At 36.6% G+C, this 17,216-nt stretch overlaps 1 protein-coding gene across 1 annotated transcript in view; it reads right to left on the bottom strand.

The window, feature by feature from the left end:
• Positions 1-9,100: 9,100 nt before the first annotated feature.
• LOC150088179 (solute carrier family 35 member E2B-like) overlaps positions 9,101-17,216 on the bottom strand; it is a 90,559-nt gene continuing 82,443 nt past the window's right edge. The window contains exon 6 of the mRNA XM_090370059.1: positions 9,101-9,293. Within this exon, the coding sequence (XP_090226185.1) occupies positions 9,101-9,293 (193 nt within the window). The remainder of the gene's footprint in view (positions 9,294-17,216) is intronic.

The following is a 17,216-nucleotide window of genomic DNA, read 5'->3' as shown; positions in this document are numbered from 1 at the left end:
AACTAGTGGCCGGCCTGTAAACACCGTTTTAGAGCTGTACCCTCGAAACGTAAGGAAGATTGAATCTCGACACAATGTTCATCATAGCAGGGCTTTTGTGGATTTATTGGATGATTGTTTTCTACACCAGCATGTTCGGGAGGCAACTAGAGGGAGTAATACTCTTGATCTGATTATCAGTAGTGATTCTTCATGCATTAAGAATCTGCAGATAAAGGAACCACTGGGTGGCAGTGATCACAGTGTGCTGAAGTGGGATTTACTCAAGGAGGTAACTACCATCAGAGGTAAAGGGAAGGGTTTTTGCTTTCGTAAAGGCAACTATGATGGTCTGAGACAGTATTTAAATTCTATACTGTGGGACCAACTGATGATGTTACCAACAGCAAATTCAAAATGGGAAGCATTCAAGGAACTAATCTTGGAAGCTACCAGGCTTTACATACCAACCAAGAAATATTGTTCAAGGTTCAGGCCTAAATGGTTGTCAGATGAAATAATGAGACATATGGCAGAGAAGAAAAATGCATGGGATACATACAAATTAATGGGTGACATGGAAGCCTATGATAGATATAAGTTGGTCTGTAACCAAGTCACAAAGGAGATTAGGCAGGCAAAGGAAGATTATGAGAAATCCTTGGCAAAGGACGCAAAGAAAAACAGAAAAGAGTTCTTTACCTATTTAAACTCAAGAAGGAAAGGGATGAATCAGATTGGTCCACTGGATGTTGATGGTTCAACAGTTGAGGATCCAGCTCAGGTGGCTAACAATCTAAACGAGTATTTTGCATCTACATTCACACATGAGGAGTTATTCAGGAAGGGGAATGTCGTAGGTGAAGTAAACATTGGCAGTGAGCTAGATTATTTTCTAATAACTGAGAGGAAAGTGGAGGAGAAATTGTTGAGGATAAACATAAAAAAGGCACCCGGGGTGGATGGGATCTATCCAGTTATATTAAAGGAGGCAGCAAAGGAAGTAAGCAAACCCCTAGCCATAATTATGAGAGCTTCTTTGGACTCAGGGGAGGTACCCATGGACTGGAGATGTGCAAATGTAACCCCAATTCACAAAGGAGGATCAAAGGCTGACAAGTAATTATAGACCTGTTAGTTTAACTTCGGTTCCAGGAAAATTAATGGAGGCACTGGTTAAAAAAACACTGCAGGATCATCTGGACAAGAATTCAGTTATAGCTCAGACACAGCATGGTTTTGTTAAGGGCAGGTCTTGTCTGACCAATTTGATTGGATACTATGATGTAGTCACAAAAGAACTGGATGCAGGGAATAACTTTGATATTATATATTTGGATCTTAGAAAGGCTTTTGATACTGTTGCGCATGGAAAACTGCTGCACAAATTGGAGAAGTGTAGCATTGGAGGCAAATTGCTGCTATGGATAAAGGGATGGTTGAGTGGCAGAAGACAGAGAGTGGTAATCAATGGACACTGCTCAACATGGACTAATGTTTTTAGTGGAGTTCCTCAGGGTTCAGTGTTGGGTCCATTGTTGTTTTCTGTATTTATAAATGATATTGATGATGGTGTATCAGGCTTAATGTCCAAGTTTGCATACGATACCAAGGTTGGCAGGGTTGTTAAGGACACTACTGATACTATGCTGCTGCAACAGGATCTGGAAAGGTTGAGCAGATGGGCTGAGAGGTGGCAAATGAAGTTTAACATTGACAAATGTAAAGTACTACATATGGGAAACAGTAACCCCAGATCAACGTATCAACTCTGTGGTACTACGCTGACAGTGGTAGAGAATGAAAAGGACCTGGGGGTAATTGTGCAGGCAGATATGAAGTTCTCTGACAGTGCAGACGGGCTGCAAGAGTAGCTCATGGTGTCTTGTCAATGATATACAGGAATTTTTCTAGCAGGGACAGGGATGTGATTATTCCCTTGTATAAGGCATTGGTCAGGCCACACCTTGAGTACTGTATACAGGTCTGGAGGCCTCATTTCAAGAAGGATGTAGAGCTGCTGGAACGAGTACAGAGAAGGGCAACAAGATTAGTGAATGGAACAAAGGGTTGCTCTTACGAAGAAAGGCTTAAGTTTTGCAAATTACAGAGCCTGGAGACTAGGCATCGGCGAGGTGATCTGATAGAGGTGTATAAGGCTTTGAATGGCTTGAGCATGCTCAATGCCAATAGGATTCTTCCTCTTGCTCAGAATAATCACCTGAGAGGGCATAAATTCAAATTGAGGAAGGACGGATGTCGGATAGATGTGCGGAAATTTGCCTTTAGCCAGCGGGCAGTTGGTTTGTGGAATAGACTCCCATCGTTTGTTGTTGAAGTTGATAGCCTAAATAAATTTAAGGCTCAGCTGGACAGGTATTTCAAATGAACGGAGGGGTGAAATGGGAGTAGTGGTTTTTTTTTTTTTTTTTGGCTGATGCTGAATAAGCTTGCTTTCTTGCATCATATGCCTCTACTAATGCTAATGACCTCAAAAGTCATCAATCATACTGCATGATGGAAGAGGTGGGGAAGGGTTGACTGGAACTTAGCTCTGGAGACTAAACATGGGTTTCACCACTTCAAGCCTCCAATAAGCAAAGTGGTGTTATTGCACCGGTTGATGAGAGTCATCTACCACCTAGTATTGCCTGGTAACACAGAGGGGCAGCATTCCTCCATGTGGTGTGGGTGCCACACCTCGACCCCTGCTTATGTTGGTTCACACCTGGGTGGTCACCCACAGTGTGCTTGTGCATGGAGGTTATACCCAAGATTACTAACAGTCCCACCATCGTGAAGGTACAAGCAGAGGATTTGGCTGTCACCGTCTGGGTGTCACCTAAATTGGGTCCACTTGACTTGAATGTCACCCGAATATCAGTTCCATCAGCATTTTGGACTCCCAGGTAGCAAGTACAGCTTGGCTGGGATATCTGAGAGAATATCTGTGACAATCTCAAGGACCAAACTTTTTATTAACTAAATGGTCACTTTTATAATGGAAATTGCACAAAACTTCCAAAATTATCATATGTTCCATTATCAGAATCAATTTTGAACGCCTTTGTGATATTTTTCTAAAACACATTCCTGGAGGTCACTACCATAAAACAATAAAAACGATATGCACTTTCCGGTTTATTGGGCTTTTCTGTTATTGTAATCTATTATAAATGGGTAGTAAACTTAATGTTATTGCACTTGCGATAATACCAATAACTGGAATTCTATGGGTTTTTATGTTATGGTATTATGGCAAAATGAGTTACCCTTCACTGAAATTTTCAATCATATAAAATCAACTAAATTTTCAGAATTTTCTTTTAATTTCTATTTACTTATTACAATGGTGAAAGGAAAGGGACCAACAGAAAGTGCAATTGCTGGCGGTGCTAGGAAATTAAACAAAATTGATTTAGAAATGAAGATAATTAATTAAGAATTACGAAGCAGCCCCAAGTTTGTCATCTATTGTATGGAATTAGGTCTCGCTGCTTGAACAGTGAATACTATTTTAAGGGGCAGTGCACGTGTAGCATTAGCATTAGTAGAGGCATACAATGCAAGAAAGCAAGCATATGCAGCATCAGCCAAAAAACAAAAAAACTCATCCGATTTCATTCCTCCATTCGTTACAAATGCCTGTCCAGTTCAGCCTTAAATTTATTTAGGCTATCAACTTCACAACAAAAGATGGAAGTCTGTTCCACCAATCAACTACCCACTGGCTAAAGGAAAATTTCCACGCATCTATTCTACAACTGTTTTTCCTCAATTTGAATCTGTGCCCCCTCGGGTTCTTAATCAGAGCAAGAGGAAGATTCCCATCAGCATTAGCTTGCTCAATCCATTCAAGGCATTATACACCTCAATCAGATCACCTCACAGGTGTCTATTCTCCAGGCTCTGCAATTTGCAGAACTTAAGACTTTCTTGGTAAGAGCACCCCTTTGTTCCCCTCACTAATCTTGTTGCCCTTCTTTGTACTTGTTCTAACAACTCTACATCCTTCCTAAAATGAAGCCACCAGACCTGTACACAATACTCTAGGTGTGGCCTGACTATTTCCTTGTAAAATGGGATAATCGCCTCACTGTGACTACTAGAAAAATTCCTATATATCATTGATAAGGCTCCATGACCTGCCAGGCAGCCCATCTGCTCTGCTCAGAAAACTTTATATTTGACTGCATAATTACCCCCAGATCATTTTCACTTTCCACTTCTCTGAGTGTAGTACCACCAGTTGGTACATTTCTCTTCGGTTATTGCTACCCATATGCAGTACTTTGCATTTGTCAATTTTAAACTTCAGTTGCCACTTCTCAGCCCATTTGCCCAACTTATCTAGATATAGTTGGAGTTGCATACTGTCGTTAACAACCCTGCCACTGCCAACCTTTGTTTCATCTGCAAACTTGGACATTAAACCTGATATACCTTCAAAAATATCATTGATAAATATACAAAACAATAATGGGCCCAACACCGAACCCTGGTGAACTCCACTAATAACATTTGTCCGCGAAGAGCAGTGTCCATTGATTACCACTCTCTGCCGTCTCCCACTCAACCATCCCTTTATCCATTGTAGCCTTATCCTTAATGCCATACCTCTCCAATTTGTACCACAGTCTTCCATGTGCAACAGTATCAAAAGCTTTCCTGAAATCCAAGTATATGATATCAAAATTATTTTTGGCATTCAGTTCCTTTGTGACCACATCACAGTATCCAATCAAATTGGTCAACAAGGCCTCCCTTTAACAAACCCATGCTGTGTCTTAACTATTACTGCAGTCTTTTCTAGATGATCGTGCAATGCTTCTTTAACTAGTGATACCATTATTTTCCCCGGAACAGGTCTATAGTTACTTGCGTCACCTTTTGAACCCCCTTTGTGAATTGGAGATACATCTGCAAACCTTCAGTCCTTCTTGACCACATCTGAGTCAAAGGAAGCTCTCATAATTATGGCTAAGTGTTTGCTTACTTCCTTTAATATAACTGGATAGTTCCCATCTGCCCCAGGTGAGTTTTAAACTTCTGGCACTGCACTCATTGAATAACTATAAAAGAACATGTTAAAGGATCAAGAAGTATTTATAAAGATATTAAGGATAAGTATAGCGAACCCCAAGCCAAGTTTGTGGCAAGCAATGGGTGGTTTAATAGGTTCATGTATTTCACTGTTTTCCAAAACAATAAACTATGTGGTGAAGTCGCCAGTGCTGATTCTGCAGCCGCAGAGAAATTTTGTGATGTGTTGGAAAAAACCCCTTCTAAATCTCCATAGCTCTCAACTTCTGCAGCGGTGTGCTTATCAGCTGGAGAGTTAATTCTGGCAACTATGCTCGAAAGGTAAAACTTGCTGACAAGCCTGTCCCTCTCTCTCTTTTTGTAATATTATAGACTTTTGTAATTTTTTATGCGCAACAGATAAAAAAATTGAATAAATAATTCAATTTACATGTTCATTGAACATTTCTTTTTTGCTTCAATCAAATTCAGCGTACATAGCTGCAAGTGCTGCATAAGCATTTAGGGAAATTCCGACTTACGTAGAGTTCTCGGGAATGCAACCATTACGTAAGTCGGGGAGTGGCTGTATATTCCGATAGGTATTGTATTGCAAATTTTATGTGGGAAAAATTTAAAGTAATATTTTAAAATAATGTTCGATCATTTTTTGTTTTGTTTCTTGTAACTTTTTTTTTTTTGCTGCTAAATGTCTCAAATTCCTTAATAATATCAATTTGATTATATTGCAATCTTCCTGGCTTTCTGCCCATTTCAGTGATGTTCTTTTCTGTTGACATTTTACTGAGAACAATAATAACCCCTGGCACCACCATGCCGTGACAGGACTAATTGTATGTCTATCATTGCTGCAATTAAAGATTCTATAATTGCTCAGTTTCGATCCGATATTATTCTTACCGAATCTGGAGCTAAGCTAAATATAATATGAAATGAAGAGAACAAAATATGCCATGGAAAATTGGGTTCACGGAAGTGAATGACTAAATTCTATCACTTGCTTATTGTTGTTATTGTTGTTTGTTATTTGTTTTTTAGGAGCATTAGCAACAAAGGCCATATTGCTCCTGGGATATGCGGTGGTCATTCCCTGACCTTTCCGCATCCTCCGTATTTGGTGGGCATGGGCTCGAACCCCGGTCTAATCAAGAAGCGTGTGCTACGCACTGCTGCTCCTGCCCACCTGGCTACGGAGGCACCTCTATCACTTGCCATTTCCAAGAAAACCCCATTAGTCCTAATCCAACATTTCACCAGATATACAACGTAAAAAAAAGATAGAAATACTCTCATAGTATAATAAACATGTCTCAAATACTACCATTAATAAAAAGAAGAAAAATCAGACTTTCAAATTATTCTGGATAACTAACATTCTATTGTATTCCCAATTCACAATGAGAGTGATGTGAGTAATTAGAGACCTTAACTTCTGTTTCAGGGAAAATAATGGACACATCGGTTAAAGAAGTAATGCAAACTAAAAAAGAGGGCAGTTATACTTCAGTTACAGAATGGATTTGTCAAAACCATTCCTGAAATCTAAGTATATGATATCAAAAAAGAATTTTGATATCATATACTTAGATTTCAGGAATGGTTTTGATACTATTGCACATAATAGGTTGCTGCAAATTGGAGCAGTGTGGCATTAAAGGCAAGAGTTGTTATCAGTGGGCACTGCTTTTTGCAGAGTAATGTTATTAGCAGAGTCCCCCAGAGTTCTGTGCTGGGCCCACTGTTGTTTTCAATATTTATTAATAATATTAATTAAGGGATATGAGCTTAATGTCTAATTTGGCAGATGATAATGGTTGGCAAGGTGGTTAATGACAGTAATGATGGTATGCTACTGCAACAAGATCTAGAAAAATTAAGCAGTTGGGATGAGAAATGGCAGTTGAGGTTTAACATTGACAAATGCAAAGTACTTCACATGGATGGCAGTAATTCCAGATTAACATACAAATGTATGGTACTACAATCAGAATATTGAAAAATGAAAAAAGACCTGGGGGTAATCCAAATCTTTTTCATTTTATACTACGCTGTCAGATATGAAATTCTCTGATCAGTGTAGACATGCTGCCAGAATAACTCATGCGGTTTTGTCAATGATATACAGGAATTTTGCTAGTATAGATAAGGAGGTGATTATTCCATTATATAAGGCAATGGTCAGACTATATCTCAAGTACTGCATACAGGTCTGGAGACCTTGTTTTAGGAAAGATGTAGAGCTATTGGAGCATGTACAGAGAAGGGCAATGAGGTTTGTCATCAAGTAAAGGTGTGCTGTTACCAAGAAAAGCTTCAGTTTTGCAAATTGGAGACTAGACACCTGATAGGTGATCTGATTGAGGTGTTTAAGGAGTTGAATGTACTGAGCAAGTTCAATGCAGATGAGATTCTTCTCTCTCTCTCTCTCTCTCTCTCTCTCTCTCTCTCTCTCACTAAGCACATTAGGGGGGGGGAGGCATAAATTCAAATGGAGGAAGAATGGTTTCAGAATAGATGTAAGTTTGCCTCTAGTCAATGGCTGGTTAATTGTTGGAATAAACTTCCACCTGATGTGGAAGTGGATGGATAGGTGAAATGTGAAGGTGTGTTTTTTTTTTATTTGGTTGATGCTGTATAAGCTTGCTTTCTTGCATCACTTACCCCTACTAATAGTCAATAATAATATTCAAACTATTTCTGGGCTAACTGCCTAAGAGTATGAGAGTTGGTTTATGCACGGTTTCTACTGCCAAGTAGTATTGAATGCATCGTTTAATTACATCTCACATTGTGAATACCTTCACAATGAGTTGCTGAGGTATTACACTGCTTTGAATAAGTAACGCTTCACCAGTGGAGAAGACTAACGTTACTTATTCTCAGCGAATACCACCTAGACGGCACCTCCAAGAAATAATTTTAGATTAAACCATACACACCAAGCATCTCTCATATTGTGGAGTTATACTTCACAACTGTGTTGTCACTATTGCAACAACAGGGTACCTGCCCACCCACCGACAACTAAGCCAACAAGCTTCAAAACAGTGGCATCTGGGTGGTGTTATCCGCCGAGAACAAGTAACTTAGCAGTCTGCACAACTGCTAAGTTTCAAAGCTTTTTACGTATCTGCTGGTAGTTTATTTTTTCTTTAAAACATATTAGTTTGTTACAAATATTATCACTTCTCTCTTTCTGCATGCATTTCTAGGGTCATTATGTTCAGTCAAACAGCAAAATACCATTATTTATTTATTATTATTTTTTTTTAACAGAAAGAGAGAAGAATATTAGTCTGTAATGAAAGTTCGCATCACTAAACCCTTTTTTTCCCTCCTCCTTCTCCTTGATAGTGTACAGCTTATCTCTAATTTTAGATATGCAATATCTTTTAAAAGGATTCGCAAAATGCAAAATTAAACTGCAAAAGCAATTGTTGTTGTTGTTGTTGGGTTTTTTTTTTTTTTTTTTTGGCGCAAGAGCTACTTTGGCCATATTGCGCCAAAAGCAATTGAGGTTATATGCAATCTACATGTAAACTTCTATGGATCAAACATTTATATAGCTATAAAGTTTTATGTAAAGTTTTATTGTATTTATATATAGGAAAGTTTTAAATCTGTAGAATCTCTGTTCAATGTGATGAAAAACTGGGTGTAATACTAATGCAAAATTATTTGCCTTAGTATTACACTCAAAAGAAGAAAGATTTTCTTCTGCTTACTAACTTGATTCATCTATTACTGGGCCATAATTTGTTTTTTCAGTCTGCATATTCATTTCAAATTTTTAAATGTGACAGAAAAAAAAATTAAATGGACCATGCTATATTTATCAAAATCTTCAGAATGCAGTTCTACCATCATACAAAACTTTGTTCAGGATAAGTACTGAATTTATTGTATGAAAAACCACCATCTAACAATATATAAATTTTATTTACAGATCAACTGCATTTTGAATAAATGACTGATGTCCTGCAAACTCAAAGATGTCAATAAATAACATATTACATACAAATAATTTATTATCACTAATTTAAAAATTTAATAGACTACTGCATATCATTTTCATTTACTAAATATTATAAATCTTCTTTTTTACATTCTGGAATGTAACAAAAGATGCAGCCTTCTCTTTTGCTTTATTGTATCCCAACACACCAAATATCACAATCATTGTACCTAGTCCACTCAAGAAAGTAACTTGATTACCAAATGTTATAACGGAAAGCCATATTAGTAGAGCCCTTTTCACCGTATTTGCTACACTAAAAGGCAAAAAATAAAAAAAAATAAAAAAATAAATTGTAAATTCTAAAGCTGATCTTTTTCATTGAGTTATAATACATGTTAAAATGAAATAAAGCAAACTTTTTGACTTATTTTATGCAAGTTCTGAATCACTCTGTATTTACACACCTCTACATTAATCATGCTTTATTTTAAAAGTTTTAATAACACATGATTAAGGTGTGTAAATACAGGGTGATTCAGAAGTTGCATAAACGAAATATTAGTAATTAGTTAAATTCAAATGATGAAAGGAAGACTTTCTGCATGTCGAAAACAATAATAAAATAAACTTCATACCACACCCATTCAATTTTGAATTGAACTTAGCCAGACTCTCTGCTTCTGCCACACTAAGAGGTAACTTATTCCATTATTTAACAAACTGCTGCCTATAGATGAACTTCATGAGATCCAAACTTCTGTTATTCCCTAAGGTTTTATATTTGTGCCCTGCTTCCTTGTCTCACTTATGAAGGAGAATAGACCTTTCTCAATCCCCCCCTTCGGCACCTTACACATCTCAATTATATCTTTCCTTATATCTTGTTTTGTATTCAAATTTCGCAATCCACACCTTGTAAAACATTGATATGTGCACCAACTTGCGCTCATTGCTAATCTGGTTGCTCTTTCCTGAACCCTCTTCTGAATTTCCCCTTTTTTATTTTTTAAATATGGTCAAGAAATTCGAAATGTGGTCTAACCATCATCTAGTATAGAGAAATAATGATGTCCTTCTCAATACTAGCAAAGGTAGTATAAATCATTGACAGGGCATCATATGCCTTTCTGGCTGCCTGTTTATACTGCATGAAAAATTATACATCAAACTGAATTATAATACCTAGGTTTTTCATCTTGAACTACTTTTAGAGCCCCATGTTTATACATGACTGCAGGATTTCTGTTCCCCAAATGCATAACTTTAAATTAGAAGCATTAAATTTTAGTTGCCACTTTTTGAACCATATATATATGTGCAAATATATAGACCATATACACTGATCCAAGTCTTTTTGAAGCAATATGGCACGGGTGAAATTGCTAACAACCCATTCAAGCAATATGCTTGAATATTTGAAACATATTTTAATTTATATACAACATAACTTGAAATTTTGTGTGTGTGTGTGTGGTGGGGAACCTGTCAATTCTTATTAGTCTGATTTTAATGAAATTTGACACTAGTGATTCTAGAAAAAATGGGCCCCAATGCAAAGTTAAGTGTGGGCCCTCCATTCCCAATAAGTGGGCTCCTATTTGACTTTGGCCCCCGCAGTCACAAATCCTTAAAAACTGCTCTGGAAGCAGCAACCATGCCAATACCATTTCACCTCTATTCACTGCAGTTTCACTTGTACTGTGCAGCTAGCTAACAATAAACATGTTTCATGTGAAAAAAATTACTGTTCATAGACAGTAAATTTTATCATAAACATAACAAAAAATTATATTTTTACTGAATTAAATTTTTTGCTCTTTTTCGGGCAGGAGGGCAATTGGCTCCTTTTGGTTGTGGGCCCCAGTGCACCGCATTGGCATAATTATGCTACTGAAATTTGGGATGCCTCAACAAATCTTTCTAAAAGACCCACATATAAAACTTCACCAAAATCTGTCCACTGGAAGCAAAGTGGGTACATGTGGCTGGGCAGATGGATGGACACGGTGAAAACAAATGCTTTTTGCATATGAGAATGCAAAAAAAAAAAAAAAAAAAGTTAGGTAATGTATGCATTGTATTCCATTTCAGGTGTAATTGCTTACCAAATAACATACCTAAGTGACTAAAAACTTCTATATTGATTAAGGAAGTGCTTACCAGACCAGACCATGTTATGTGATGAGAAAGGTCAGATTTAATGCACTACCTGGCATTGTTGGTGACGAGTATGTGCGAGGTAAGATGTGTAGCAGGTTTTTTTTTTTTTTAGGGGTGGGGGTTTTGCACAGTGGACAACCTATTTATATATCATCTACTACAAAGCTAAGGAGGGATATTCTAAACTAATGTTAAAATTTTGAAAAGGATCAGAACTACATTGCAGATTTATTACATTTCTGTTGGGACTCTAGGGGAAACTATCATATCAGAATTGGACCTAAAACCAACAGAGAGACCAACAAAACATAATGAAATTTAGTACCCATTTGACTTTTCCTAGAGTAATGTATGAAACATACTTTCATTTATATAGATGTATTTTCTCTGGGGGAGGGGAACAAGGAAAAACTATGGAATCATAATCACTCTTGAAAGCTTCCCAGGAACCAATGAAACCTACTGAAAATTTGGTGTCAATCTGGCTTTTCCTTTTAGTAAAGCTTGAACATCTGAAACTAATAGACGCTTCTGTCGGGGAGGGGAACTTCCAAATTGGAACTGAACCTAAAACCTTCCCATGGCCTAATAGAAACTAAGTGAAATTCTGGTGTCAATCTGACATTACCTTGTTCAGTAGCAGTTAAACATCTGAAACATAATTCCATTTATGTTATCAAGATAACTCAAAATTTCATGAGGAAATTTCTGCTGGTCTAATTTTAATGAAATTTGAGTTGGTTCAATTAATCTTTTTCAAAGACCCACACAAAGTTTCATCTAAATTAGTCCATTGCAAGTTGAGTTATGTGCAGATGGACAGACATGAAGGAAGTTGCTTTATGTATTTGGAAATGCACTAAAAAAAAACTGTCATACAGAAGAGAATGTTGTAAAACTAATGTTGTTAACCAAAACTTAGTTATTATAAAATAGGTTATATATAATTCATTAGTAACATTATATCTAATACAAAAATAGTAAATGAAAAATTTGTGATTTAAAGGCAATTTTACTGAATAAAATTATTTGAAACAATCTCTCAAAGAAGGGTAACAAATACTAACAGTTACTTGGAATGTCTATATCAAGAGAATAATCATTGTAACCAAGATATTTATGAAGTAAAGGTTGCCAAATAGTATCATAACAGGAGAGATTGTTTTTACTGGGATGTATACATACAGTTGCAGACAAAAAACTGCATCACCTTAAAAAAAAGTAACATTTGTAACGAAAAATATAAGATATTGTTTGATTACAGTCATTTTGTTTGTCGCAAAGCAAAGGTATTGCATCAGACAGTAACTGCAAGGTATTGCATCGGCCATTTCTATAATAATGGCGTTGGAAGGGTATACACGCTCATTAGTATCCTGTTTTGTGGAGATGTAAGCATGGCTTCATAAGTTCAGTTGACACAAAGAAAAAAAAAGGATAGCTGTTGCTCTGTCCCAGGAAGGGCTGTCTACACATGCTATTGCTGATAAAACAGGCTGCAACCAGTCAACAGTATCCCGGGTGCTGAAATTAAAGTGTGAAACTGGTGATGTGAATAGAAGACCTGGTTCAGGCTGCAAGAGAGTGATCATGTCTTCCCAAGATCGATATTTGAAACGGCTATGCCTTCATAATCACCATGCTAGTGCTCTTGATCTAAAACTGGATTTTAAGGTAGCCTCTGGTGTTGAAACAAGTGCACAAACTATCCAAAGACAGCTTTTGGAATGTGGTCTGCATGCCTATCAGCCAAGAAGAAGCCTTTGTTGACCCAACAAATGAGGAAGAAGCAACTTGCTTGGGCTAAAAAGCATGTTTCTGTACAAAAGAGCAATGGGAAACCATCTTTACCGAAGAATCAAAATTCAACTTGCTTGGCTCGGATGGGAAGTGATATGTCAGAAGACGAAATCGGAGGCATACCATCCTGACTGCATAACACTGACTGTAAAGTTCCCCACTGGTCAGATAGTCTGGGGACGCACAAGAGGGTTGGGTGAATTAAGTTTATTAACGGAATGGTGAATGCAGAAACCTATACTGCTATCTTGGAGGAGTGCCTGAAACCTGTTATAAAGGATCACCACACAGATGTCCAAAACTGCATTTTTCAACAGGACTCAGCACCTTGCCACACAGTAAAATTGTTATGTTTTATGCTATTTAGATTTAATGATGAGTTTGTCTTCTTGTTTCACAAGGCTTAAAACATACTTACACCAATGTTTTCCCTCATTTTTCTCCCTTAAGGTGCAGTCATACCTCAGAAATGCAGATTTGAACCCTATTGAAAATTGTTGGTACATAATGTTGTCTAAAATTGCTCAGAAGAAGCCAACAAGTATGATTCAGCTGCAGGAGAGCATTGTAGTTGAAGTTGATTAACTCTATTCCAGATAGTTGCGAGGCTGTAATTGCAGCTCGAGGAGGAACAACAAAATATTGAGGACTTATTTTGCTGATTTACAGTACATAATACTGTTACGTTAACTTGTCATTTCAGTTTGTACACAGAAATGCAATAAAATGTATGTTTGGTTGTCATGATTGCTGTTTGCATGAGTTCTCATATTTCCATTAATTACACATTTTACCCTTTGGGAAGATATTTATGGCAATTAGATTAGATATATCGGGTGGAGTCTTTTTACTGGATTTCATTCACAGAGATATATATCCCACCTAACAAATGCATTTCAAACATTTATTCAACCCACAATGCTGTACAAAACACAAAATTCACAAGTGATGCAGTTTTTTTTGTCTGCCACTGTATATTCTTATACAGCATCGTAAAGAGCGAGGTATCAGAGTACGAGGCCTGCTGGGGGTCCTCAGAGGACAAGCAAATATATGGGTTGTTTTATAGTTACTAAAAGCAAAAATACTTTTGTACTTATATATACACATGCATACTGATGCTAGGAGCATGACAAATCTAAAGCACTAGTTAGCTATCAAATTTGTACATTATAGGAATACCAGAGATGTGTTGTCACTCAGACATAAGGGATGCAGAATCTGAGTATATGGAGTACAGTGTGTACAGCAGTGAATAAAAAATGTCAAGGTAGATGTTCAAAGTCACATAATGCTCTAAGTTCAGAATAGAGGTTCAAGGTCTCAATCCAAGTTAGAAGTTGAAAGTCCCGTGCTGGTGGATACCAAAAGCATTCTGATTTCTAGTATTGTAAGTCAGACATAGAGATCCTTTTAAGTGAATTTTTGTTAGTTTCTATGTAACAGAAATAAAACATCTACAGACCCATATAACACAAAGAACTCTCATAGAGTATTATGTGCAAGAATAGATGCAGTATTCCATGTAGCACAAACATCACCCTACAGAGAGGACAGGTGGGGGAGAAGTTATGTTCTTAGTTAAGAAGCATCTAACAGACAACAGCAAGTCACTTGGGTGGCCACTACAATGCCGAATTACTCTGGTGTGGCATAAGTACTAGGAAAACAGAAATGAGAGGAGTGTGTTATAGGCCTAATGAGTATAACGAACAACTATATAGACAAACTGTGCCAGCAAACCAGAATGTCTTATAATGTAGGATTTTAACTTTTTGGTGATTCACTGGAACCTATAGGTTGGTCACTCATACAGTATATTCACCCAACAACTGTTTTCTACATCAGAATGTTAGGGAAGCAATGAGGGAAAGCAATATTCTTGATCTGATTTTCAGCTGCAGCTCTTCTTGCATTAAGAATCTGCACATGAAAGAACCACTAGGTGGCAGTGATCATAGTATATTGATGTGGGATTTACTTAAAGATGCATTTATTGTCAAGGACAAAAGTAAGGGCTTTTGCAAGATTATCTGGAAACACAACAGCATTCTTAAGACTTCAGTTCTGCAAATGTGTACAGAAAGGATAGGAAGGAAGGAGGGGTTATGCTATTAGTTAAGAAACACAAAATCTAAGGAAGTGCATCCAGTTAACATGGGTGTACAGAGCAATGTTGAGTCAGTTTTAGAGGTCTGCCCAGGCCTTGGGCCAAGCCTGACCCTCGGGCCGGGTAATATGAGCAATGTTAGGGCTGGGTTTGGGTACAAATAATTGTAATGAATTGTTATTTCCAAACATTTCGGACTATTTCCTACACATATATATTTTTTAAATGTTTTTATATGCATTTAAATTCTTAGAGGTTTTTTAGAAAAAATGTGTATTAGTTATCTGTTGACACTTTTAATTGACCAATAAGGCACACTTTGCCAATGTCTCCAATATTCATCAATATCTCCAATATTCTCCTGGCAATGGGTTCCTTTTTAGTTGTCTGTGTACAGTATACATTAAGTGTGATACAGTTAATCCCTAGTTCTACTACATCTGAGATTTTGGGTTGACCTACTTTCAATTTTAAGAACATTCACTTGTAACCCTTTCTAACTGCTTCTTTGCTATATCCAATACTGACCAATAATTTAGAAATACAGGTAAGGGGAATGCTTACACATCATTCATACAGTGAAAATTGCCAGTGACAGAAGTGATAGTCAGTTCTAATTTTTTAATTTAAGTAGAGGTGGATATCAATATTCATTTTGGAATTATATTAAATATGGTAAATTGAAAATTTTTTACATTTTCTTTTTTATATAATTAATACTGATAATTATTTTGGATAATTATTATTGTTATATAATTATTAATATTGAATTTTGAATCTGAAAGTTTATTTTTTATTATGAAACTTCAAAGTAATGTTAGCGATTTTATTTAAATAAAAAGTTTCAATCGGGGTGGGATAAAAATCAGTTCTGGAAATTGTTTCTTAAAAAAAAAAAAAAAAAAAATTCAGGCTTGGGTCGGGCCGGGCTGGTTAAAATTAAAAATTTAGGCCCATACACACCCCTAGTCAGTTTGGTGTGACGTAAACACTGGGAAAGGAAAAATGTGAGTACTAGTGTGTTATAGGCCTAATGACTTTGATGAGTACAATGAACAACTCTACAGAGAAAATACAGTGGGCTATTACATCAGAATGTCTTGTAATGAGGGATTTTACCTTTCCAGATATTGACTGGAACTTGCAGCATGGTCATTCGCATGCTAGCAGGACTTTTGTGAATTTATTGGAGGATGGATTGTTTTCTACAGGACCATGTTTAATGAGCAACCAGAGGGAGTAACACTTTTGATCTGATTATCAGAAGTGATTATTCATGCATTAAGAATTTGCAGATAAAGGAACCACTGAGTGATAGTGATTACAGTCTACTGATGTGGGATTTACTTAAAGATGTAACTACTGTCAAGGCTAAAGAGAAGGGCTTTTGCTTTTGTAAAGGTGACTACAGGGGTCTCAGACAGTTTTTAAATTTTATTTAGTGGGATTAACTGATGATGTTACCAACGATGAATTCTAAATGGGAAGTCTTCGGGGGCTTAATCTTGGAGGCTACTAGGCTTTTCATACCAATTAATAAATACTATTCAAGTTTAGGCCTAAATGGATGTCAGATGAATTAATGGATGAGGAGAGTGGCTGCGAGAGTACATGTGAACGGGCAAAGTTTTTACGGCTCCAGGAAATAACGAAGTTTTTGCTTTTTTATTAACTTAAATTGGCATATTAATTTATTTTTTAGAGTTGCTTTATATTCCTAGTAACAATACTTTAGTTTAAATTGAATTTAGATAGAGATTTTTAGATTATTACTTAGTATCGGTAAGAGTATCAAATCCATGTGTGGACAGGTTTTGCAGCTCCAGCGAACGAAATATTTTTAATTATACTTAGCCGCTTTGACTTAATTGTTAGATTAAAATATTTTCTATAAGTAGCTTATAGACCTAGTCAAGCTCCGTGGTTTATTTTGAATTTAGCTAGCGCGATTTGGAAAGTAAATAATACCCCGTGTCTGTAGATTAACTGTTCGTAACTTGCCGCCATTGTTAAAAGATACAACATGTGCTAGCGTAAGGTTTAACGGAAAACTAGATAGCATAAGCTTTAATGGAAAACTAGATAGCGAGTGTAGTAGTATCAATTAATCAGTAAAATTTATTAATCTTATTAAATTTCATTGTCAATTGAATTGTACTTTTAACT

The sequence above is a fragment of the Mastigoproctus giganteus genome, chromosome 3 (genome assembly GCF_048544385.1).
Source record: "Mastigoproctus giganteus isolate SK-2022 chromosome 3, ASM4854438v1, whole genome shotgun sequence".
Lineage (NCBI taxonomy): Eukaryota > Metazoa > Arthropoda > Arachnida > Uropygi > Thelyphonidae > Mastigoproctus > Mastigoproctus giganteus.
Note: the sequence above shows the minus strand (reverse complement) of the source record. Positions and strands in the feature narration are given on the sequence as shown.